The 24,571-nt window shown below is 41.7% G+C and overlaps 1 protein-coding gene across 2 annotated transcripts; it reads left to right on the top strand.

The window, feature by feature from the left end:
* The first annotated feature begins 1,012 nt into the window (after nucleotides 1–1,012).
* On the top strand, nucleotides 1,013–23,784 carry MECR (mitochondrial trans-2-enoyl-CoA reductase). Of its 2 annotated transcripts, none has more exons than XM_075853329.1 (10): nucleotides 1,013–1,190; nucleotides 9,309–9,406; nucleotides 10,223–10,354; nucleotides 13,357–13,500; nucleotides 13,597–13,699; nucleotides 13,818–13,920; nucleotides 14,000–14,073; nucleotides 17,130–17,190; nucleotides 22,158–22,230; nucleotides 22,843–23,784. In XM_075853329.1, exons 1-10 carry the CDS (start codon nucleotides 1,093–1,095, stop codon nucleotides 23,004–23,006), a joined length of 1,050 nt encoding a protein of 349 aa, XP_075709444.1. In that variant the 5' UTR covers nucleotides 1,013–1,092; the 3' UTR covers nucleotides 23,007–23,784. The 2 variants fall into 2 exon arrangements, with proteins under 2 accessions (XP_075709444.1, XP_075709445.1); XM_075853330.1 differs by lacking the exon at nucleotides 1,013–1,190 and adding an exon at nucleotides 1,274–1,479.
* Nucleotides 23,785–24,571: the final 787 nt, after the last annotated feature.

Below are 24,571 nucleotides of genomic sequence, written 5' to 3'. Positions count from 1 at the left end.
GATATAACTATATCGCTAGTGCAGTGTAAATGAATGGAGAGAAGTGCATGAAGCTGATTGGTTAGCGTCATACACTCCTCTGTACAACACCCACTTGGTCTAAAGTAAAACACGCCCACTTGGGCATTAAGCAACTCATTAGCATAAAGCTAAAAATCGCTCATAAAGTGGTTTAAAATAGATCGTTTTTTTAAATAAAAAGCATTACTGTCACCTACATTATAGCGCCCATCTCCTTATATAGGAGATAGGGCACTTATAATGTGGTAACAGAGCCTCTTTAAATGTTGAAGATATATGTACCCCAAAATAGTGCAATAATACAATATAATATATATATATATTTGTCATGGCTAAAAAATTCCCTGCGTTCTCTAAGCCGAAATTAGTGGCTGCCACAATTTTTTGACAAGACAATTGTATGGTTTATTGTGGGTGGAATATTTTGCGAAGGTGAGAAGGAAAGTCCATGGTGGCGTAGCTTCTGCGTTCCTTATGCATTGGCCTGCCGCGGTTTATGTTGTGTATCCGCAGCACAATCCACATGTGAAATTACATTGCAAAGGGTGAAATCTGCTGTATTTTCATGACAGAACGTGCATGCTGTAGACTAGAAACATCTGCAACATGCCCTGATTTCTGCTACACATGGATGGGGTTTTCAAGATTCTGGACCGCAATTTCACCACATCTGAACATAATCTTATGTTCTGTTCATGTCTGCAGTTTATAATGGAAGCCCAAGGCCACATGCTGCCAGGATATGGAGAGAGTTGTAGTTTTGCTATAGCCCGAGAGCCACAGGTTCACTGAGGTAAATTTTAATCTACATATAGTGTATGTGAATTATGTGGCAGCTTTTCGTTGCGTCTTGCACGGGGGAGGATGTATTTCCAAATTTTGGACGGCTTGGCTTCAGAAACGTTCATAAAGCATCCTTTCGGTAAAAGTGTCTCCATGATCCTACACTGGCCCTTTATACCACGACATCGCGCTTACTCAGCAGTGGGCGTGGCCGTACGATGCCTGACGCGTTAGGCAGTGGGTGAAACCGAAGCGTCACGTATCAGTACCCGAGTGAAGGTCGAAGACATGTGGCCGGTATTGAGACTGATTCGGCGCCAGCTTAGCACAGCTGCACCCCGGGGTCTAGTGTACGAAAAGCACGGAGAACCCACACAGGTCCTACGGTAAGACCCAGACTCCCGGTGTCTTATAGCAGCACGGCATCATGGGAGGAAGGACACACGGGGAAAACGTGACGTCCCGGTGTCTGCTGGGAAGAAGGGGCGTGCCCACGCTCAACCTCTATGTGTAGGACTAGCGGTCCTTACTGATCTGTAGAAGAAACCTGCTAATCAGGGAATGAGTATACGAACTAGTAAATGAGGGAACCGTCAGGTGCAGGTTCATTACACTGTAATGTATAGTAGACGGCATGGCTATAGGCCTGTGTACGGGATGCTCGTTGAAATGCAGGTAGTCGCAGCCCAATCTAATGACTGGTCGATTAAAAATCAATATAAATTGTATGATGGTTGTATATTGTTCGGGCTGGTGCTAGACTATGACTCCATGTATGGTCCCAGTCAGAAGCAGGTAGTCCGTCTCATATTGCATGATGCAACTGTTGTGTGATTCCCAACTTAGAACTGCATGAAAAATAGCCCTCCAGTAGGAAGAAATCTATGTATAGTGCCGCCTATAGGTAACTAATCTGTAAGTCAATGCTGACTCTTTTCTAGAGCCTTGATACATGACTGGTTAAAGGGGTTGTCTGGTGAGATAAAATTGATGGCCTGTGCTCAGGATAGGCCTCCGATATCTAATCGGTGACAGTCGATCCCCGCTAATCAGCTGTTTGAGGCGGCCGCATCGGTGAGTGCTGCATTCCTTAGGAGCCTCACACACGAGCGGACCGCATGTTTGCCGCTTTTTCCCGGACCGAACACACTGCAGGGAGCCGGGCACCTAGCGTCATAGTTATATACGATGCTAGGAGTCCCTGCCTCTCTGCAGGACAACTGTCCCGTACTGTAATCATGTTTTCAGTACGGGACAGTAGTTCCACGGAGAGGCAGGGACTCCTGGCATCGTACATAACTATGACGCTAGGAGCCCGGCTCCCTGCACTGTGTTTGGAAAATGCGTCCGACGCACGGACCGTATATCACGGACCAAACATGCTCGTGTGTGAGGCTCCTTATACAGCTAAATAAAAACAACAATGCCGTCACACAGGGGCGTAACTAGGAAAGACTGGGCCCCATAGCAAACTCTTGACTGGGCCCCTCACCAGGTGCCACTTGCAGCCCCATTATAATAGTCCCCCTGTAGATAGTGCTATACAGCCCCGCCTGTAGACCGTGTCATGCCCCACTTGTAGATAGCGCTCCCACCTCCCCCTTCTATATAGTGCCACACAGCCCCCCTCCCTTGTATATAGTGCCACACAGTCGTCGTCCACTTAGTAGATAGTGCCACACAGTCGTCGTCCCCCTGTAGATAGTGCCACACACAGACCCCTGTAGATAGTGCCACACACAGACCCCTGTAGATTGTGCCACACACAGACCCTTGTAGATAGAGCCACAGCCGCTACCCCTTGTAAATAGTGCAGTACAGCCCCCCTAGTAGATAGTGCCACAGAGCTCCCACTTGTTTATAGTGGCACACAGCCCCCCAATTAATTAGCATATAGTGTGCGCCGTTTTAAAAGTTGATTTTATAGATTTTGCTGCATCTGAAAAAAACATACATTTGGAAATATTGTCAGGTCATGTATTACTGCATGGTTGCTGTTCAAGGGGTTAAAACTACCAGACTGGTTCCCATTAAATATAGATTGAATTAAAAACCTATCCATCTGCCCTGCAATTTTGTTATTATAAATATATCCTATATAATTACAGCTCCAGAACCAAGCTGATACATATATACAGTACCACAACCAAGCTCAGTACATAAATATAGCACGAGAGCCAAGCTCAATACATATATACAATACCAGAACCAAGGTCAGTACATATATTCAATACCAGAACCAAGATCAGTACATAAATACAGCCCCAGTACCAAGCTCAGTACGTAAATACAGCACCAGAACCAAGCTCAGTACATATATACATCACCAGAACAAAGCTCAGTACATATATACATCACCAGAACAAAGCTCAGTACATATATACAGCACCAGAACCAAGCTCATACGTGTATATAGCACCAGAACCAAGCTCATACGTGTATATAGCACCAGAACCAAGCTCATACGTGTATACAGCACCAGAACAAGCTCATACGTGTATACAGCACCAGAACCAAGCTCATACGTGTATACAGCACCAGATAGTGCCTCACATATAGCTCCCCCTGTATATAGTGTCCTACATATAGCCCACCCCTGTAGACAGTGCCCTACATATAGCCCCCGGTAAATAGTGCCCCACAGGTAGCCTACCCCTGTATATAGTGTACCACATATAGCCCACCTCTGTAGACAGTGCCCTACATATAGCCCCTCTGTAGATAGTGCCCTACATATAGCCCCTCTGTAGATAGTGCCCCACAGGTAACCCACCCCTGTATCTAGTGTCCCACATATAGCGCACCCCTGTAGATAGTGCCCTACATGTAGCTCCCCCTGTATATAGTATAGTGCTCCACATCCCCACATATAGACACCCCCTGAAGATAGAGCCCCCACTGTAGATAATGTCCCTTGCCGTCCGGTGGCAATGCAGATCTGCTCTCTTCTGAGCAGGTCTGCAGGAGTTGAACGACGCAAGCGGCGCCTCGTTGAAAGGCACTGATTGGCGGGGCAAGTCATTTTCCCCCTATAATTAGCATCATTGTAAGGCTATTCTGCTCTAATGCATGTATTTGTACCTGCGTGCTATAGACGCAGGTACAATTACTGCGAGAGGGGGGTGGCTGTCGCTCGCACCGGGGCCCTCTCCGGTGCTAGCTACGCCACCTGGCATGAGAGTGCCAGTGCCGCCCGGCCCATAAATGTTAGAGGCTCGGCGGTTTCCGTCCCCGTAGTAGCGTCGCTACCGCTGTAGCAGCCATAACGGGGGGCATATGGTGGGGGCGTGTACGGACCACCTCATGCTGTGGTAGTATCGCCACTGTCATCACATTCTTAGCAGAGGTGCACAGAATTACAGCTTCCTCCCATTCAAGTGAATTTAATGAAGCAGTAATACTGTGCACTACCACTACAAATGTGGTATCCACTACAAGCTGAGTATCCACTGTACTAGTCAACACCCATCTGTAGAGAGCACTGTTTTAGAATTGTTGCTCCTCATCAGTACAGAATAGGGTTCTCGTTGACTGACTGAGATACTTTTGGAAGGCACTAATTCTCCTTCTGGAGATCTAACTGGTAGGGAGTCTTAAAACGGTTGTACCAAGATCGACATTTATCACTTATCCACAGAATAGGTGATAAATGCCTGATCGCTGGGAACCCACCATTACTAGTACGTGTCCCAAGACCCCGTTACCTCACCACTGCATGAGTGGTAAGGAGAACTTTGAATAGAGCGGTGGTCGAGCATGCATGGTGTTGCTTCTTTCAACGTCTATGGGACTGACTGAGACAGCCAAGCTTAGCACTCAGATTTTTTTGTCAGCCCCATAGAGATCAAAAGGATTCTCAGGGCACATGCTCGACGGACGCTCTATTCAAGCTCCTCCACACTGCAGGGGGGGGTATAGTGAGGATGTACGGAGGGCTCATGACCATTGTTTTTGTGATCAGTGCAGTCCCTCAGCGATCAGACATTTATCGCCTATCCTGTGGATAGGTCATATATGTCGATCTTGGTATATCCCTTTTAAGGGCAATTGTGAGGGAGTCAACTATTGGTGGGACTAAAGAGACAGTGGGGAGAGTTTATTATTCCAGTTTTCTAGCATAGAAAAGTCACAAATGCCTCAAAAGTCGTAATATGCAGAACATTGCGACTGTTGAGCCACCTTACTAAAAAGAAGGCTAGGTTTAGTGGAAGTGTGTCCGTGTCTCTTTGCTCTTACTCCCACTTCCTGCTTTCCCCTCTCTTCCCCATAGACTTGCATGGGCAGCGTGTTCTTATTTTGCTCCACCCACCTCCTCCATAGCTTTCTGTGGGCAGATTGTGAAGGCACTAGAGCAGGGGTCTCAAGCACGTGGCCCGCGGGCCGCATGCGGCCCATGGGGCTGTCATCTGCGGCACACAGAGCCGCTAGACTCTGGAATTCCCTGACATCGCTGTCCATATATGAACAGCGATGTCTGGGGCTTCCCCAGAGCCCCGTGCAGAGCGCTAGTATCGGCTCTGCTCCGGGACTCTGTGGAATTCCCTGACATCGCTGTCCATCTATGGACAGTGTGTCAGGGTCTTTCCCAGAGCGGAGTCCCGAGCAGAGCGCTAGTACAGGCTCTGCTCCGGGACTCTGTGGAATTCCCTGACATCGCTGTCCATATATGGACAGTGTGTCAGGGTCTTCCCCAGAGCGGAGTCCCGAGCAGAGCGCTAGTACAGGCTCTGCTCCGGGACTCTGTCCATATATGGACATCTACAGGGGGCACTGCGGCAGCATCTACAGGGGGCACTGCGGCAGCACCTACAGAGGGCACTGCGGCAGCACCTACAGAGGGCACTGCGGCAGCACCTACAGAGGGCACTGCGGCAGCACCTACAGAGGGCACTGCGGCAGCACCTACAGAAGACTGCGGCAGCATCCACAGAGGGCACTGCGGCAGCACCCACAGAGGGCACAGTGGCACTATCTAAAAAGGGGCTGCCCAATCTTGACATGTGTGTCTGCCAAACGCTGTCAACTGAGCCGCCGGACTGCATTTAGCGACACTTAAATTGGAAAACTAGATTGTTGAAATAAGCACGTGGAGAAATATCTCAAATTTTAAACCTAGCGCTATTATTATAGTAATGTATTAATTTCATAGTAATGTAGTATTATTATTATTATAGTAATATAGTGTTATAGTAGTTCAAATAAGTAATTTATTAACAATAATTTTGTGTTGTATCAAATTTGAAAGTAATGCGGCCCGTCAACTTCCCATTTTTTCTATATGCGGCCCACTTACCCTGCCGAGTTTGAGACCCCTGCACTAGAGTGTTCTTTGGCAGAGAGACCCCGCCCCCCACACACACACACACACACACACACACACACACACAAACACACACACTTCCTGTTGGCCATCTCCTTTGCTCTGTAACAAGGGATGGATTTTGTTTGACGACAGGAGAGAAATGCAGATTAGAAGAAGTTGACACCTAGTGACAGTAACTTCACACAGAATTTGCATGGATTAAACTGGACTAATTTAGTTTAGCATAAGGTGTTAGTTAGTGTCCATTTAAGACTCACTACCAGATGGATCTCTGTGAGGAGAATCTGTAGTTTCCCTGCATGAGTCACTCTGCAATGAAGGTGAATGGAGAAGTCAAGGGACTGCCTAGGTCACCATTCAATCTATGTATGTATCTTATTTTTATGCGTCTTTCACTTTTCCCTTGCACATTGATAAATCTCGCCCATAGTGTCGCGTATGAAGGGCAAATCCATAGATGTCTGTCAAATCGTTGTCTAGACCAGACATTACATCCTACTTGCCTACTTTTGAGAAGTGACACTAGGAAGATTCTAAGGCGCAATCTATTTAGAGGTGCGCCTGTCAGGGATCATTACCATGTATATTGTTTGAAAAATATTATCCATATATATATATATATATATATATATATATATATATATATATATATATATATATATATATATATATTCAGTATATTACACAAAGAGATTGGATTCATGGAGCACAAAGAGCCTGCATAACACGCCTCTGGAAGACACCGCCCCTGGAATGCAAAGAGGAGTGTGCAGAAGAATCTACAGGAAAACTTACAGCTGAGGAGCGAATGGGATTTAAGCAAGTCCCACATCTATAGGGAGGGGCATGTGTCTTCTTTGTGTGTTTCTTTGTTCTGAATAAAGTTCAGTTCTCCTTGTCTGATCAAGGGAAGTTGTGTACCAAACATTTTTGGCTGGTTTACTTCTTCCAGGCATGCCTTCAGCTTTCAATTTACAGAGGTGGTTATTCTGTGTGAAATATGGACCTGACACGCCTATTTATATAGGGCACACCCCCATCCTAAGGCATCTGATTCAAAAGTTGTGCATATGACCCCCGTCATCATAACCCAAAATGAATACAGACCTAGACCAGACTTCCTAAATAAATCCAGACTACCTAAACAAATACACACCAGAACCCGTAAACAAAGGCACCCACCAAAATTTTAAAAAAAAGATCCCCGACATTTGGGTGTTGTCTGCAGTGGTGCCAGAAGTAAAGTGGACTGCAGAAATAAAGAGAGGTAAGTATTTTAGTTAGGACGCGGTGCCCAGGAGACCTGCTTCTTTTTTTTTGGAAGTCTTCCGGCCTTACATTGCCTACTATTAGTAGTACAGAAAATGTCAGGATAATTGCTGTACTTAGTTTTACTAATGCTGTCCTTAAAGAGGCTCTGTCACCACATTATAAGTGGCCTATCTCCTACATAAGGAGATCTGCGCTATAATGTAGGTGACAGTAATGCTTTTTATTTTTAAAAAAACAATCTATTTTTACCACTTTATTAGCGATTTTGGTTTATGCTAATGAGTTTCTTAATGCCCAAGTGGGCGTGTTTTTACTTTCGACCAAGTGGGCGTTGTACCTCTGAGTGTATGACGCTGACCAGTCAGCGTCATGCACTCCTCTCCATTCATTTACACAGCAGCATTGCGTTCTTACTAAAACGCGATGTGCAGCCACATACACAGACATTAACGTTAATTAAGTGTCCTGATAATGAATACACATGGCCTCCAGCCTGGACATCATGTGTATTCAGAATCCTGACACTTCTGAATCTTTTTCTGTGAGATTTCCAGCAAGGGAAACGAAATCTCGTTTACCTCGTAATCTCGCGAGATTACGTGTGGCTTGCTGGAATCTCACAGAAAAGATTCAGAAGTGTCAGGATTCTGAATACACATGACGTCCGTCCAGGCTGGATTTCATGCGTATTCATTATCAGGACACTTGATTAACGTTAATCTCTGTGTATGTGGCTGCACATCGTGTTCTAGTAAGAACGCGATGCTGCTGTGTAAATGAATGGAGAGGAGTGAATGACGCTGACTGGTCACTAATTGGTCAGCGTCATACACTCTGTACAACGCCCACTTGGTCGAAAGTAAAAACACGCCCACTTGGGCATTAAGAAACTCATTAGCATAAAGCTAATAAAGTTGTTTAAAATAGATAGTTTTTCTAAATAAAAAGCACTGCTGTCACCTACATTATAGCGCTGATCTCCTTATGTAGGAGATAGGGCACTTATAATGTGGTGACAGAACCTCTTTAAATTGCTTTTTCTAATCTTGGAAAACATTTTCCATATTTCCTGTTAGGGCATAATGACATCATAGAGGGTGTGCCCCACTTAAGACATCTCTTGGCCAGAGCTTTGGTGAACTTATTTGAAAGGGTGTTGGTGAAATATAAGGGTGTTCTCTTTTTTTCGCCCCCAGCGCCAACATTTGAACTCTGGGTATTTCAGCAGCAAAAACCACATTAAAATGAATATTCACCTATGTGACGTGTCAGTAGATCCAATAGATCTTTATTAAAAATTGTGCTAAGGGCCCCCAGGGGTAAAAAGTTGCCATTGTATCTAAACGTATGATCTCTGTGATTTGTTATTCAACCTGACATTATGACCATCAGTCACCGTATTGTTTAATGGCTATAGTGTTATCTGGCATAACTTGTAAATACATTATGCTTCACTGAAAGCTAGCTAATGTACAGTCATAATTGTCTACAATGATTTACATTGCTGTAATATACCATGGTGTTACATGTTTGCTTAAAGAGGCTCTGTCACCAGATTTTCACACCCCTATCTCTTATTGCAGCAGATCGGCGCTGCAATGTAGATTACAGTAACTTTTTTTTTTTTTTTAAACGAGCATTTTTGGCCAAGTTATGAGCATTTTTATATTTATGCAAATGAGCCTTTCTTAAGTACAACTGGAAATTACAAAGGTTTTTTCAATTGGCTTTTATGGATTTTTTTTTTTTAGACAGAAGCTGTGTCGTTCTATCAGCCAAATCCGTCAGTGAAGGAACCTGCTGTTTTGCTGAGAGCGGGTCCTGTGTGTCTCTAACACACAGGAACACAATAATATCGATCACATCATCCGTGTCTCCGTGTGTAATATTGTCTTATTTTTTTCACTAGTTTGAAGAATATAGAAATCTCCTCTCCAACTCATTATGAAGTCAGAGTTAAAATGCTGGCGGCCCCCATAAATCCTTCAGATATTAACATGGTTCAAGGTGAGATGTTTTACAAAGTTGTTTTAAATAGGTTTAGTGAAATGTAAAGTACTTGTCATTAGTGTGCCATGTCTAGAGATCCCTCACATTACACCTGATAATGACAGAAAAGTAGGTTAGACAGTATATTTTATCTTTTCAGTACAAAGATAAATAGCAACCGAAGTGTCTGGCAGATGCTCATCTTGGATATTCAATTTTAAGTGGGAACCGGTCACGTTGGAAATGCAGTCTGATCTGCGGGCTGCACGTTATAGAACCGGAGAAGCTGAGCAGATAAATAGTTTTGTGGTAAAACATGCAGTATAACTTATAATTTATGGATCTAAACCTCTGCTCATTCGGGGCTCAGGAGACGAATGGGCAGTCCTACTCAATGATTGTCAACTATAACATTATGTAGACTTATACAGGAAAGAATGTCAATCACTGATAAGGACCACCCCCTGGACTCCTGAGCCCAGATTGAGCAGAAGTTTAGATCAATAAATTACAAGTTTTGCTGAATATTTTCCCACAAAGCACTATATCAATCTGTTCAGCTCCTCCTGCTTTCAAACAAGCTGCCTGCAGATGGGATTGTTTTTTCAACGTGACAGGTTCCCTTTAAAGTGAGATTATTGTGATATGTTTAGCTGCATCTCCGACCAAAACGTGCAGTGGGGGATGCACTTAGACTAGCTTCCCAGGTGTGGATGAGCTATATCCTGCATATGATTACAACACGTTGATGTCTATAACCTAAATCTATGTATTTTTACATTATTTTCTTTTAACTAAAGATTATGTTGAATGTTTTGTTAATGTCTTCTACAGGGACCTATGCTCTTCTACCCCAACTTCCATCGGTAGGGGGAAATGAAGGAGTAGGTGTGGTAGCTGAAGTTGGAAATCATGTATCTTCATTGCGGCCTGGTGATTGGGTGATTCTAGTGGATGCCGGTCTAGGTAGGTAAGACAGGGGGAACACTAGGAAGCCAAATGCAGTTCACCTTCCTTTGCTTTTTGTTGAATAACAATAATGTTGTTATTTACATAAATAATGCTATTTAACCCGTTAGTGACCGCCCCATAGTGTTTTTACGGGGTCACTAACAGTCTTTATTATGATGCAATAGCCTATTTACGGCGCTGCATCAGAATAAATAAATAGAGCAGGGAGCCGTTACGTCTCTGCTCGAACGGGCGAGATCGATATCCATATCGATCTCGCTCGTTTAACCCTTCAGATGCAGCGCTCAATAGCGAGCTCCGTATCTGAGTGGTTTTGGAGAGGAGGAGAGACCTCCCTCTCTCACCCCACTGGCACCCTGCGTTTGATCGCAGTGTGTCGGTGTCTTCTATGGCAGCCGGGGGGCCTAATGGAGGCCCCCAGTTAATGCCTACTAGGCCATGCCAGAAGCATGGCCTAGCAGATACCTGTCCATTTTACGGGGACAGTCAGTAATACACTGCGATACAGAAGTATTGCAGTGTATTATAATAGCGATCGGACAATCACATAGTGAAATCCCCTAGTGGAACTAGTAAAAAAAAGTAAAAAAAAAATGAAAAACCCACTTTTCCCCTTACAAACTGCTTTATTATTAAAAAAACAAAAAATAGTTACACATATTTGGTATCGCCGCATCCTTAACGACCCCAACTATACATTATTACATTATTTAACCCGCTCGGCGAACGCTGTAAAAAATAAAATAAGAAACAATGTCAAAATTATTGTTTTCTGTGAATCCTGCCTTAAAAAAAATTTGATATAAAGTGATCAAAAAGTGGCATCTGGTATATGAAATGGATTTCAATAAGATCAATTGAACCGTTTACACACATCAAAAAGGTACCAATAAAAACTACAAGTCGTCCTGCAGAAAAAAAAAGCCTTCATACAGCTGCATCGGCGGAAAAATAAAAAACTTACGGCTCTTCAAATGTGGAGACACAAAAACAAATAATTTCGTAGAAAAAAAAGATTTTACTGTGTAAAAGTAGTAAAACATACAAAATCTATATAAATTTTGTATCGTTGGAATCGTAACAACCCGCTGAATAAAGTTACTGTGTTATTTATACCACACGGTAAACAGCGTAAATTTAGGACGCCAAAAAAGTGTAGCAAAATTGCTGGGGTTTTTTTCTATTACACCCCCCCCCCCCCCCCCCCCCAAAAAAGTTCATAAAAGTTCAATCAATAAATTATATGTATCCCAAAATGGTGCTATTAAAAAAAACACAACTTGTCCCGCAAAAAACGAGACCTTATGCAGCTATGTCGACACAAAAATAAAAAGGTTATAGCTCTTGGAATGCGACGATGGAAAAAAGTAAAAACCAGCTTGCTCATTAAGGTTTCAAATAGGCTGGTCATTAAAGGGTTAACTATCGCAGACCAAGACCAAATAAGGTTTTTCCAAGTGCATTGACATGTTTCTATGCCACAGTATATTTTTCCTCCACCTTGATGTTTTTGAGTTCAGACCTTTAGTGAAAGCCAATATAAAGGAAAACATTAAAATGGCAAAAGCCTTGTCCCCCATACACAATTTGGGTTAAAATAGCTATTTCAGGAAAGAATAATTTCAGAATCATTGTCTGAAAATAAATGAGCCACTAGTGTTACGGCTAATGCACACGGCAGACCAATGTGAACAGAGCCTGTACAGTGGCACATGCAGTCCTTAGCTCCGTACAAGAAATGCTTTTAGGGGAGAATACCTCCATAATACTGCATCCGATAGAACATGCCACCATTTTTTTGGGTCTGACTCCGTATGAATCCGACAGAAGAAAACTTTTGTATTTCTTTGTAGGAAATCAGAGGTATGCAGAGGTACAGTATGGTCCCATAGATTACTATGGATACCGTATTACAACTCCATCCAACTCAGAGCTGGTTTGTTTCCAGACCAATATCAGACTGGTCTGAGTTGGCTGTTTACACGTAGATATTTGGTTACAATATGCCAAATTCTACAGGAAAGTAGGAGTCTTGAGTCTTTTGTCATCTTTACAAAACCCTTCTTTTCCCTATAATGAAGTTGTCTTTCAGATCGTTTCGCGCTACAATTATGATGATAATGTTGATTGTCAAACCAACACTTTTAAGCATGTTAGATACATTTTCTGGTATATGAAATGGATTTCAATAAGATCAATTGAACCATTTACACACACCAATCTAGATTAATATTGGTTAAAAATGAGCCAGAAATGTGAGTGTGTAAACGCAGCCTTACACAAGTAGAACCTACCAACATACAAATACTATACAAATAAAAAAAGAAGTTATTGATCAGGAAGATACAAAGACTTTAGCGATATAAGGAGGCAGGGCTATTGTAATAATTAAGACATGCTGTTTCTACCTTCAGTCTGCCCACGTGGTCACCCATAGATCCATGTGACACTGGATCTGTAGGTGGTATTGAGAAAGATCTCCACTACATCTAAGTGTACCTTCTTTCCCTCAGGTAAGCCCCATTGGCATTAGTGATACGTTTTACTGCATCAGTGGAGGAAGGGCATGCGTTGAATTTACTTATGCACAACATTTCTTGAGAACACTGTATCCAATGACCTGCAGGCCATGAAATGAAATCAGTATTTCATAGCCACATCATTGGAACCTGGTACGGTTACCGAAAATGCTGCATGTATTCACTGCTCGTTTCTCTGCGAGTTCTTGTGCTGAGTCGCAGGCACCTCATACCTACTGTATATACTTCAAATGCCAGAAGCAGTAAAATGGCCTGTCATACTGTATTTTACTCATGTCTTGCTGCACATATACAGTATTGTCACCGGTGTCATTTAGTCTCTATTTTCTTTCAGTTTTATATCGTTCATTCCTTTTTATTTCATTCAATTTCACGTTGCAAAGAAATTGTAAAACATAAAAACAAATTAAGAAAAAATATTTTACAAATTAACTTTTAAAATCTATTTATCCACAGGAACATGGCGTACAGAGGGCTTATTCAGTGAAGAGGCCCTAGTGCGAGTCCCAAGTGACATATCTATAGTGGGCGCAGCAACATTAAGTGTTAACCCCTGCACTGCATACAGACTGCTCTCTGATTATGAGACCCTCAGGCCAGGTAAATGGCAATGAGCTGGATTATATGTATAGAACAACCAACTGTAGGTTGTAGAATGCTTTTGCAATTCATCCCTCCTTTTGTCATTCTTCGCAGGCGACTCAGTAATACAGAATGCCAGTAACAGCAGTGTGGGTCAGGCTGTTATACAGATTGCAGCATCTTTGGGTATCACCACCATTAACGTTGTGCGAGACAGGTTTGTGCATAAAAATATAAAAACTTTTTGATATCCTGAAATAAACCGTTATGGTAAATGATGAACATAGATTACAATAACTGACATTCAATCAATCAATTAATCAACCAATCTGCAGGTCAAATCTACAAAGCTTGGTTGAGAGACTTCGTGATTTAGGGGCTAACCATGTAATCACAGAGGAACAACTACGCAAGCCAGAAATGAAAGATCTATTTAGGGTAAGAGAAATCTCCATAATCTAATTTGTATAATTCCAGGTACTCTTAGATACTATAGTCTTTGATCTGTCTCTTACAGAATTGCCCCCGTCCACGATTGGCATTAAACTGTGTTGGTGGAAAAAGCACAACTGAAATGTTACGTCATTTGGAGTAAGTACCTCCACCCACACTATTGGGATACTATAGCATCAGGACATAGTTGTAATTGTACCATTTGTCTAAGGCCTCATGCACACGAACGTAAAAACGCCCGTAATTACGAGCCCTAATTACGGCCCGTAATTACGGGCCCATAGACTTCTATTGGCCACAGGTACCTTCTCGTATGCTTACAGGAAGGTGCCCGTGCCGTTGAAAAATATGGAACATGTCCTATTTCAAGCCGTAATAACGGCACGGGCAGGCCCATAGAAGTCTATGGGGCTCCCGTAATCACGGGAGCGTTGCTAGGCGACGTCAGGGGATAGTCACTGTCCAGGGTGCTGAAAGGGTTAACTGATCGGCAGTGAATAGTTAATAGTATTAATAGTTAACTTACCTGCTTCTTCCTCCAGTTCGGCATCCCTGGATGACGTTTCACCCCATGTGACCGCTGCAGCCAATCGCATTCTGCAGCGGTCACATGGACTGCCTCGTCATCCAGGGAGGTCGGACTGGATGTCAAAACAGGGACGCGTCACCAAAACAACAGTACGTATGAACTTCTTTTACTTTAAATCGCTGCGGAAACTGCCCGAAAGGGCTGCCCCTTCTCTCTTTCCAGCACTGATGGAGAGAAGGGGCTGCCGTTTAGCGCAGAGAAAACGGGTCTGTAAATACGAGTGGAATACTGTGACACCAGACCCGTATCTACGGGCATGGGTCCGTAAATACTGGTGGAATACGGGTCGAATACGTGTGACAAAGGACCCGTATTTCCGCCAGTATTTACGGGAGGAAAAAAATACGTTCGTGTGCATGAGGCCTTAAGCTGGGTTTAAAGACATACATTTCTGACCAATCGGACCAATTTCTATAAGGTTATGTTTACATATGTGTTCTGTTTTACATTGGAGCAAAACAACAAGAAAAACTGAAGCACTGGATCCATCGACTTTAATGGGTTCGGGTTTCCAACAAGGTTTCCATAATTTTGGCGCGCTATTTTGTAAAAAAAAAAAAAAATGACCGAAACTGCTAACCAAACCCTTGAAGCTCTAACAGAGCCTACGGCCTCGTGCACACAACCGTAGTTATTATCCGCAAATTACGGATCCGTAATTGCGGATAAAATACTGACACGTTCATTTCTATCAGCCGCGGACACCTTCCCGTATATTTACGGGTGTGTGTCTGGGATGTAGAAATGAGCCGCGTAAAATAGGACATGTCCTATTTTTCGCATTTACAGACCGTGCTCCTATTCTTATTACTGTGAGCACGGTCCGCAAATGCAGTTGACAGTCCGTAAATGCCGCATGCTCGTGTGCATTAGGCATAGGACTGGTATTTCTCATCTGTTTTGCTCTTGGTAAAACCTTACCTATATTGGGGTTCTCTTTGAGATGTCTTTCCGATTCTGTTTAGATACTATAAAATGATGGTTTAAAGAGATAGACATTGACCTATTCTGTACTTTCATTGTCTCTTGGCTAGAAAAACCTGTTCAGATGAGCTATTAGTAGTTGACAGATAAAGAAAGGTTATTCTTTATAGGGATGCACGATGCATCGAAACTTCGATACCGTGCATCCCCAAACGGTTCGATACCGTTGTTTCATGTATTTCGATACTAAGCTGTGCGGTCGCACAGCTCAGTATTGTAATACATGAATGTATGAAATCGGTGCTGCGGCTGTGTGATACAGATATTGCCCCGCTCCTGAGTCCTGACGAGCGCACTGTCAGGATGATGCGATGCGGCCAGCGCTGCACTAATGAGCGGCGGCACTGAATACAGCACATGGCGGGCGCTTTGCAAAACACCCCCATGTTCTGTCCTCTGTGCCTGAACTGCAGCTCATTAGTGCAGCGCCGGCCGCATCTCCTCATGCTGACCGCGCACGCACTTAATGTCAAGAGTGGGGCAATGGCTGTATTACACTGCCGCAGCCCCGCTCTATAACGGCGGAGATCAGAGAAACCTCTCGTCAATGCAGTTATTCCCCTGAATGCTGCGATCAAAGCTGACTGCAGCATTCAGGGGAAAAGGAGAAGGGGGGATGCGCATGGACATACCATATATGAGCAGACAGCCCAGGGTCTATTGAAGGACACTAGGGCTGTCTTACATATTTCCTGTTAGGGCATACTTAGATATGTCCTAACAACTGCCTGTGTACTATACGTACACAGGCTAATGTACTGGCATATATCTGATATATGCCAGTACATTAAAGTTTAAAAATAAAGTAATATTAAAAAAAATACACAAGTTAAAACTTCTTTCACTTATTAATGTGAGGCACGAGGTGTGATGAATTTAATCTCCATGTGCCTCACATTAATAGTAATTAACCCCATCATGTACCTTACACATTAACCCATTATGACTGAGAAACATGGGGTGAATTACTATTCATGTGAGGCACATGGAGGTTAAATTCATCATCACACCACGCGCCTCACATCAGAAAATGGAAAAACTTTTTTTTTTTTTAATGTTGGCAAAGTATCGTTTTGGTATCGAAATCGCAATACTACACAAAGTATGGGTATCAAAGTCCAAATTCTAGTATCGTGACATCCCTAATTCTTTACACTAAAATTTTCAGCCAATAAGACACTAAAGTGATCTTAACTGAGACCTACCGTAAGATATAGACAAATATAATTATTGTATATTCAAAATATAAAGTAAGCTATTCTGGTTGTATGCTAAGATAGGACCTTTAGAAAGCCTGAGGCTGCACTACTGAGAAATGTTGGTGTCAACATGTCTTTCTGATTGCAGTGTTGTTATGGAGACCATCTACAATCAATATCTACATCCTAACTCGCTTAAATAGCGGCAAGACTGTAGCTGATAGGATTCAGAAAAGTACATGTTGCCATCATAATATCTCAGTAGTGCAGCCCAAGGATTTGAATCTGTAACTTTAAAGTTTTTAAAAAAAAATATCTTAAATGACTTTTTATAAATATCTAATTTAATATATTTTGTGCACTGGTGGTCAATTTAAAATATTTTTTTAAACAGAATGTAATAACTAGTATTTGTTCTTTAGTTATGGTGGCACAATGGTGACATATGGAGGAATGGCCAAGCAGCCAGTTACTATCCCAGTGGTGAGTATTGTATTCAGTAGCACTTTGAAAAATAAATTATTCCTAGGTGTTAGTCAACCTTGATACAGGGTCCTAGGAACTATGAATTTAAGAAATTGCAGCACTCCACAAATTTCAGTGAATAATAATAATTTATTCACCCATGTCACTGCAAGAAAATGAGCCAAAGTTATCACAGTGGTGCATGCTGCATGATCATTTTGGTGCATCTTGCATGACATGTTAGTCACTTTTCTCTTATACCACTTTTGGTCTGGCTTATTTTGTGTCAGTTTTTTAGCGCATAGTGAGATTGCAAGTGTGGGTTTCACAGGTGCTTTGTCCATTAAATTAAAGCACACAAAGCCTGGTTACACACATCTTTTTCTCAAGAAAGATTTGTTAATCACGCCTTGAGGGAAACAACTTTCAGAAGACATGTTATAGAGACACAAAAAGCTGGACAAAACTACAAAAGCATTGCTGAAGACCTAGCAAATTCATTTCTAGACAAATTGTCTACAAATGGAGTATCTGGACTGTTGCTACTTTCCCTAGTAGTGGGCCTCCTGATCACTCCAAGAGTACAACAATCAATCCTGAAAGACGAGAGAGAGAACCCAAGGGTAACTGCAAAAGACCTGCTGAATTCTATACAAAATGCAAAAATCTCTGTTCATGTGTCCATTATTACAAAAGCACTGAACAAGAATAGCTTTAATGGACACCAGGAATGAAAAAAAGAAACATTCTGGCCTGTCTTAAGTTTGCCTGTACGTTCCACGTTACTCCTGGGAAGATATACTATGGACAGATGAGAGAAAAGTGGAACTTTTTTAGCACAAAAGCACAACGCTATGTTTAGAGAAAAAACTAACAAACAAACTGCACACCAACACCAAAACCTCGTCCCAACTGTAAAGCATGGCAGATGGCCTGGACACCATGCGATTATTCAGGGAACAATGAATATTCAAAGACGAATATAAAAAAAAATCCACAGGGGAATGTAGCGACCGCTGTCCATGACCTCAAGCTGGAGAGACGTTAGGTGATGCAACAAGACAATGACCCAAAGTACACAAGAAAATCAACTAAAGAATGATTGAAAAAGAAGATTTGTGTTTTTTGGAATAGCCAAGTCAGAGTCCTGACCCTAACCCTATCGAGATGCTGTGGCATGACCTGAAGAGGGCTGTGCACACAAGGCATCCCAAAAATATTGATGAACAAACACATTTACAGGGAGGAATGTTTCAAAAATGTTTGGTGGAGGTGATTGCTGCTAAACGGGGATCTACTGGTTGTTAAATTCAGTACCACTACATTCGTTAGATTGTGTTTGTCTATAATTGTGACTTAGATAACAATCAGACCACATAGTAATCAATGCAGAAATCCAGGTAATTCCAAAAAGGTTTTATCTTACTTTTTCTTACAACTGTATATCTGGATGCTGTATGCATTGTTTTAGGCCGACATTTATCATGCAGTTTGCAACAGGTTTTGGTGTAAACTGCGTGAAATATGGCAAATAGCAACTATGTTACTGATTCAGTACTCGGCCATTCTATAGAAGCACTTTGCCCACTGTTTTTGAATTTACTTTTCTGCATACAACACTTTTGGGAGTAACACTGGTTATTGTCATTTTAAGGGGTACACTAGCAAAGCTTCAGGCTGTGACTCCCTGGCTACGGCATACCACACTTTTGTCACCTGGGCAACTCACTGGTCGAAAAGTGCTCCGCCATACGGTGTTACTGCAAATTAGCGGGTTTTTTTTGCCTGCAAAATCCACGCCCCACTTACAATCAATTTAAAATGCACTGAAATTTGTGGTAAAACTGCATGTTGGCGTTTTTTTTCGGCCACACTGTGGCTGTTACATCTGAAGAAGTTTAAACTAATCTGCTGCTTCTATGCAACCTATTAATCTGCCTTGTATCATAACATGAACGCATAGAACTGTAACTTGGCTGTTACCGTCTGTCCTTTCCATGCAGAAAAGCCCTTATACTTCTTTGGATAAAATGTTAATTATTCTCTTTCACTGTTACTATCAGGGAATGCTATTCATACTGAAGTGCTGATAACCGCTTCATCTGTTATTCCAGCAGCACATTGGAGTTTGAGTATCAGTCATATCGCCATGGTGATATGATCGAAACATTTAAGTATATAAAAGGTATTCATAAAGTTCAGGATGGCTGTATTTTTAACAATAAAAGGGTTTCTGGAATATGGGGGCACACATTGAAATTGGAGGGAGGAAGACAGAAATGGATCATAAGGATAAACTTATTTTAATTATTTTTTTTGTCAAGGCTTTATTATGTCTCTTACAAAACAAATCAGTGAATAAAAAGAGAAATTTAAAATAAATCAGCAGACGTCATTAAAACCCCTGCACCCTTTTTACCTTTTACACTACTCTCCCATTTTTAATAATGACATTTATAGCTCTGGAATTATTATAACCATTTCGTCCAGCATACACTCAATACTCTTCCTACCTTCTAACGCATTTAAATTCTCCATTTTACCCTTGTCGTTAAACTTTTAAAAGTGAAATTTAGGTTTAGGAACACATTTTTTCAATTTCTTGTGATTTATCCTTCTAGCTAAAGGGGTTATCCACTTTCCTACAAACCCTACTTGTTAGAAGGGTTTACAATAAATTGATCACAAAGTTTCCCCCTGCTGGGCCTCCATCAATCAGCTAGTACCTGTGGGGAAACCTGGCAGTAAGTGTTCAATTTCTCTGCAGCGCAACCACAGGGGAAACTAAGCATTACACTGTGCCCATTTACATCAGTTTGTTGTCTGTGTAATGCAAGACTGTACAGGTCCTACAGTGAGAGAGACTCTCTTTGCAACCACCCTCCACTCTGGCTAAAATATGGGAAATTTCTTAAAAGGGGAAATAAATGAGTTTTCTAAATTGGACAACACTTTTAAGTAGGCGCATTTGCCAAGAGTATCGGGAAGTTGAATAACAACCCCTGTGGGAGATGTAATGGGTGACGACATTGTCATATTTACTAATGCTGTCTAAGATTTATACAGCGTGAACTTAGACCAGGCAGTCAGAAGATACAACAAATGAGTGAAAATGGAGCATGCTGCATGATAAATTTGGTGCATCTTGTTAGACACTTCTCATCTACGTCGGATGAGGCACAAAATGTGTCTACAACTGTTAATAAATGTGGTCATGGGCACCAGAATTCTGGCGTATTTTTAATCGTAAATCTGTTCCAATGTCCGTAATATTTTGGTAGCCTATAATAGCCAAATCATCGCTCATGACACATATAATTACATTAAAAGGAATTATAACCTGATACATATCTTATAGTGTTTGTCTTACCCTCTCCTAATGCTTAAAAACATGGATCATATCTGCACCATTATTGCTACATCTAGGGCCTTTTTGGAGTATAATAGACCATATGTAGTGTTTATATCCGAAGTACACCCTGAAATATGTTGGGCACAAGTTGCTAAGACCACGTTCAATATTTTAGGAGTTATATCCACATTACCACTATTCAATTTTTTATAAATATTCAGAATAGCCGAAGCTTTGTGAGTGTTAAAGTGTACCTCCACTTTCAGTGAAAAAAGACTATAGTGCAGGAGTGTGCGCTATAATCGTATTTCTAAATTCGCTATCTTGCTTCAAGCAGCAGCGCGGACTGTGTCTGTGTTGCCGGCTGCTCATAACTCGTCAATAGGAGACAGAGCGTCGTGCTCGTGTCCATGGCTCCCGTGTCCAGAACGGCCACTAGGGGAATAGAATCCTATAGTGCTAACGGCCGTTCTGGATACAGGAGCCATGGTGCTCTTGTCTCCTTATACAGAGCTATAAGTTGCCATCAGCACTGACTTTACACAGTGTGTGCTGCTGCTAGAAGCAAGATTATAGTGCACACTCCTGCACTCTAAGGGTATGTGCACACGATGAGAGGCTTTTACGTCTGAAAAGACAGACTGTTTTCAGGAGAAAACGGCTGTGTCGTTTCAGACGTAAATGCTGCTCCTCGTATTATGCGAGGCGTCTTTGACGCCTGTAATCTTGAGCTGCTCTTCATTGACTTCAATGAAGAACGACTCAAATTACGTTGCAAAGAAGTGTCCTGCACTTCTTTGCCGAGGCAGTCAATTTACAAGTCATCGTTTGACAGCTGTCAAACGACGACGCGTAAATTACAGGTCGTCTGCACAATACGTCGGCAAACCCATTCAAATGAATGGGCAGATGTTTGCCGACGTATTGTAGCCCTATTTTCAGGCGTAAATCGAGGCATAATACGCCTCGTTTACGCCTGAAAATAGGTTGTGTGAACCCAGCCTAATAGTTTTTCACTGAAAGTGGACGTATAATTTAAGCATAGTGTACAACTTTGACATTGACCCTTTCTTCAATTTTATTTTTGTTAGGGATTCAATGAACTTAGAATCTTCTTCTCTAAAGTGCTTCATCAACACTCATGCCTTCAGTGCGTGTCTAAGCTGTGCGTAATAAAAAAAACACATTATTGTCAAGTGCAAAATCTTCCTGCAATTCTGTGAATGCTTTAACTCCACTTTTATCTACTACTTGACTAATATATAACAAATTCATGTTTTGTGCTAAAACATAAGGTGCTCTCCTCTACCACCGCACCAGGGGCTAAAGAAAACATATCCTTGCAGTCCCAACCTATTAACTGCCTCCCAAATTTTTTTTAACATACAAGCAGAGGGCATAGAGTATTATAGTGTTATGTAATAACAGAATACTCTTGTACATGAAATACTGGGGTATTTGCATTCTCTTGTATTACGGCATGTTGCTGGCTTTCATGGCATACTCTACATAGTCTAACTTTAATCCCTAAACTAATTTCTACTTATTATTGGCTGTAGATGGAAGCCATGGATCGTGTTGATACTCATCCAATTAGTCGACCTTTACCATTTTTTACTTTTGTTTATTTCAGAGTGCACTAATATTTAAAAATGTGAAGCTCTGTGGTTTCTGGGTAACTCAGTGGAAGAAAGACCGATATCACAGTGAGTATCTATGCACGGTTTTCAAATCCCAACTTCTGCTAGACATTCCTGTAGCGTGCGAGCGGGTGACCCGAGAAGTGATGGGAAAGGCGTAGGTCCACAAATTGGCAGCCGGCTCTGCTCTCCGTGTGGATCATGATGGCCAACAGGCCTTCCCTTTCTCTCATGGCCTGCTCACAGCTAGTGATGAGGGGGTTTCACTGGTTATAGAGGATGGAAGTCTCTCTTTATTTAACCCCGGAAATAAAGAGACTGCCTGTGTCTGACTCCCTGTGTCTGACTCCCTGTGTCTGCTCATGTCCTGGTGGTGTGTTGGTGTGCCCTTGATGTTATGGGTGCAAAACAAGACAGGAGGCTGAAGAGTGGCAGTATAACCGTCTTTTTCTCTCTCTCTTTCTCTCTCTTTCTTTCTTCCTCCTCCCCCCCCCCCCCCCTTGACGGAGGCCAAAAGAGTGACATGATAAAAAATGGCAGAATTTCATGTTAAAAATGGGATTCAAAGCAGAAGTGTAGCTTCACTGTCAACCAGTCCATTACATCCCATCATGTTGTTTGCATCAGTTTTTATATGGTATTTGTCTCTGATCTGTATAACGTGTCGGTTTTCTCTAGATCGGGAAGAAATTACCAAGATGATTCGGGACCTTTGTGATTTAATCCGCAGAGGGAAGCTGCTTTCTTCCCCATGCACTGAATGGCCCCTGGAGGATTTTTCCCAGGCACTGCGTGATGCGCAGACACCATTCCTTTCCCGGAAACAGATCTTGATGATGTAATCGGGAGGAGAATTTATTTCCACATGTTGTATGTCTGAGATCCTAAAGACCCTGTCGAGACAATGTATATTTATAGATATATATATATTTTTATGTCTGTAAACAGTCTGTGAAATTTAGAATCAAATATAAGATTAAATGTCACCGTATTTATTAGTCTATGTTCACATTGCGTTAGTGCTATACGTCTGAGGTATACATCGGGAGTATTCCTCGACGTATACCTCTGACATATGCCTCTGTATAGCCACACAGAGGCATACGTTGGCCACAATGCCAAAATTAAAAAAAACTACAATATATAGATGTTTTTTGTTTTTTTTTGCGGTGGCCCACTGTATAGGAGAGCGCATTCTGACAACCCCTACATAGGCGAAAAATAAACTCTTTTTGTCCTATGAATGGGGGCCTATGGCTACGTTCGGTATATGCATCAGGAGCTTTCCAGTCACATACGCTGCACATGTTTATATAACATGATGTGAACATAGCCTTCGTGGTAGTTTACTTGTCTGTATATAATGAAAGAACATCCCAAACCTCCTTTCTATTGCTAGACTATATTAAGTATTGTTTTCCCTTCAGGATTGATCCATTCATGGTTATGTCAGGAAGGACACTGTATGCAGCATTGCTTGAAATGTTGAGTGCAATGTGTTCAGCTTCTATATACAACAAGATCTCTACAACTATATGCAATGTAACAAACTTGCACAACAAACCATTTTACTGCAAATAGATTACATATACTTGTAAATAAAACGGATGCGGAGAAAAAGCGTGTGGTATTCTTATTATTTACATTTATGGTCATAAACTAAGGTGATTTAGAGAACTTCATTGACGTTGGTTTCATTCCTTTTAAACCATTCAGGACTGAGCCTATTTTGGCCTCGATGACGAAGCCGATTTTATTTTTTTTCAAAATCTGACGTGTCACTTTATGTGGTAATAACTTGGGAATGCTTTTACCTATCCAAGTGATTCTGAGATTGTTTTCTCGTGACATATTGTACTTTGTTAGTGAAAAAATGTGTTAGATGAATTCAATATTTATTTGTGAAAAACACCAAAATTTAGAGAAAATTTGCAAAAATGTATGCGCTTGTAAAACAGATAGTAACTATTCTGTGTGGTGTTACTATTTCACATATCCCATATGTCTACTTTTATGTTTGCATTGTTTTTTTAAACGTCCTTTTATTTTTCCAGGACGTTACAAGGCTTAGAACTTTCGCAGCAATTTCTCACATTTTCAAGAAACTTTCAAAAGGCTATTTTTTCAGGGACCAGTTAAGTTCTGATATATTATAAAGTCCCCATAAATGATCCCATTTTGAAAACTGCACCCTCAAAGTATTCAAAACAGCATTCAGAAAGTGTTTTAACCCTTTAGGCATTTCACAGAAATTAAAGCAAAGTAGAGGTGAAATTAACAAATTTCATTTTTTTTTCCCAAAAATTCATTTTGCAATACGTGTTTTTTTTTTTTCTGAACACAGAAGGTTTTCCCTGAGAAATGCAACTCCATATTTATTGGCCAGATTCTGCAATTTTTAGAGATA

Source organism: Rhinoderma darwinii, chromosome 2 (assembly GCF_050947455.1).
Source record: "Rhinoderma darwinii isolate aRhiDar2 chromosome 2, aRhiDar2.hap1, whole genome shotgun sequence".
Classification (NCBI taxonomy): domain Eukaryota; kingdom Metazoa; phylum Chordata; class Amphibia; order Anura; family Rhinodermatidae; genus Rhinoderma; species Rhinoderma darwinii.
Note: the sequence above shows the minus strand (reverse complement) of the source record. Positions and strands in the feature narration are given on the sequence as shown.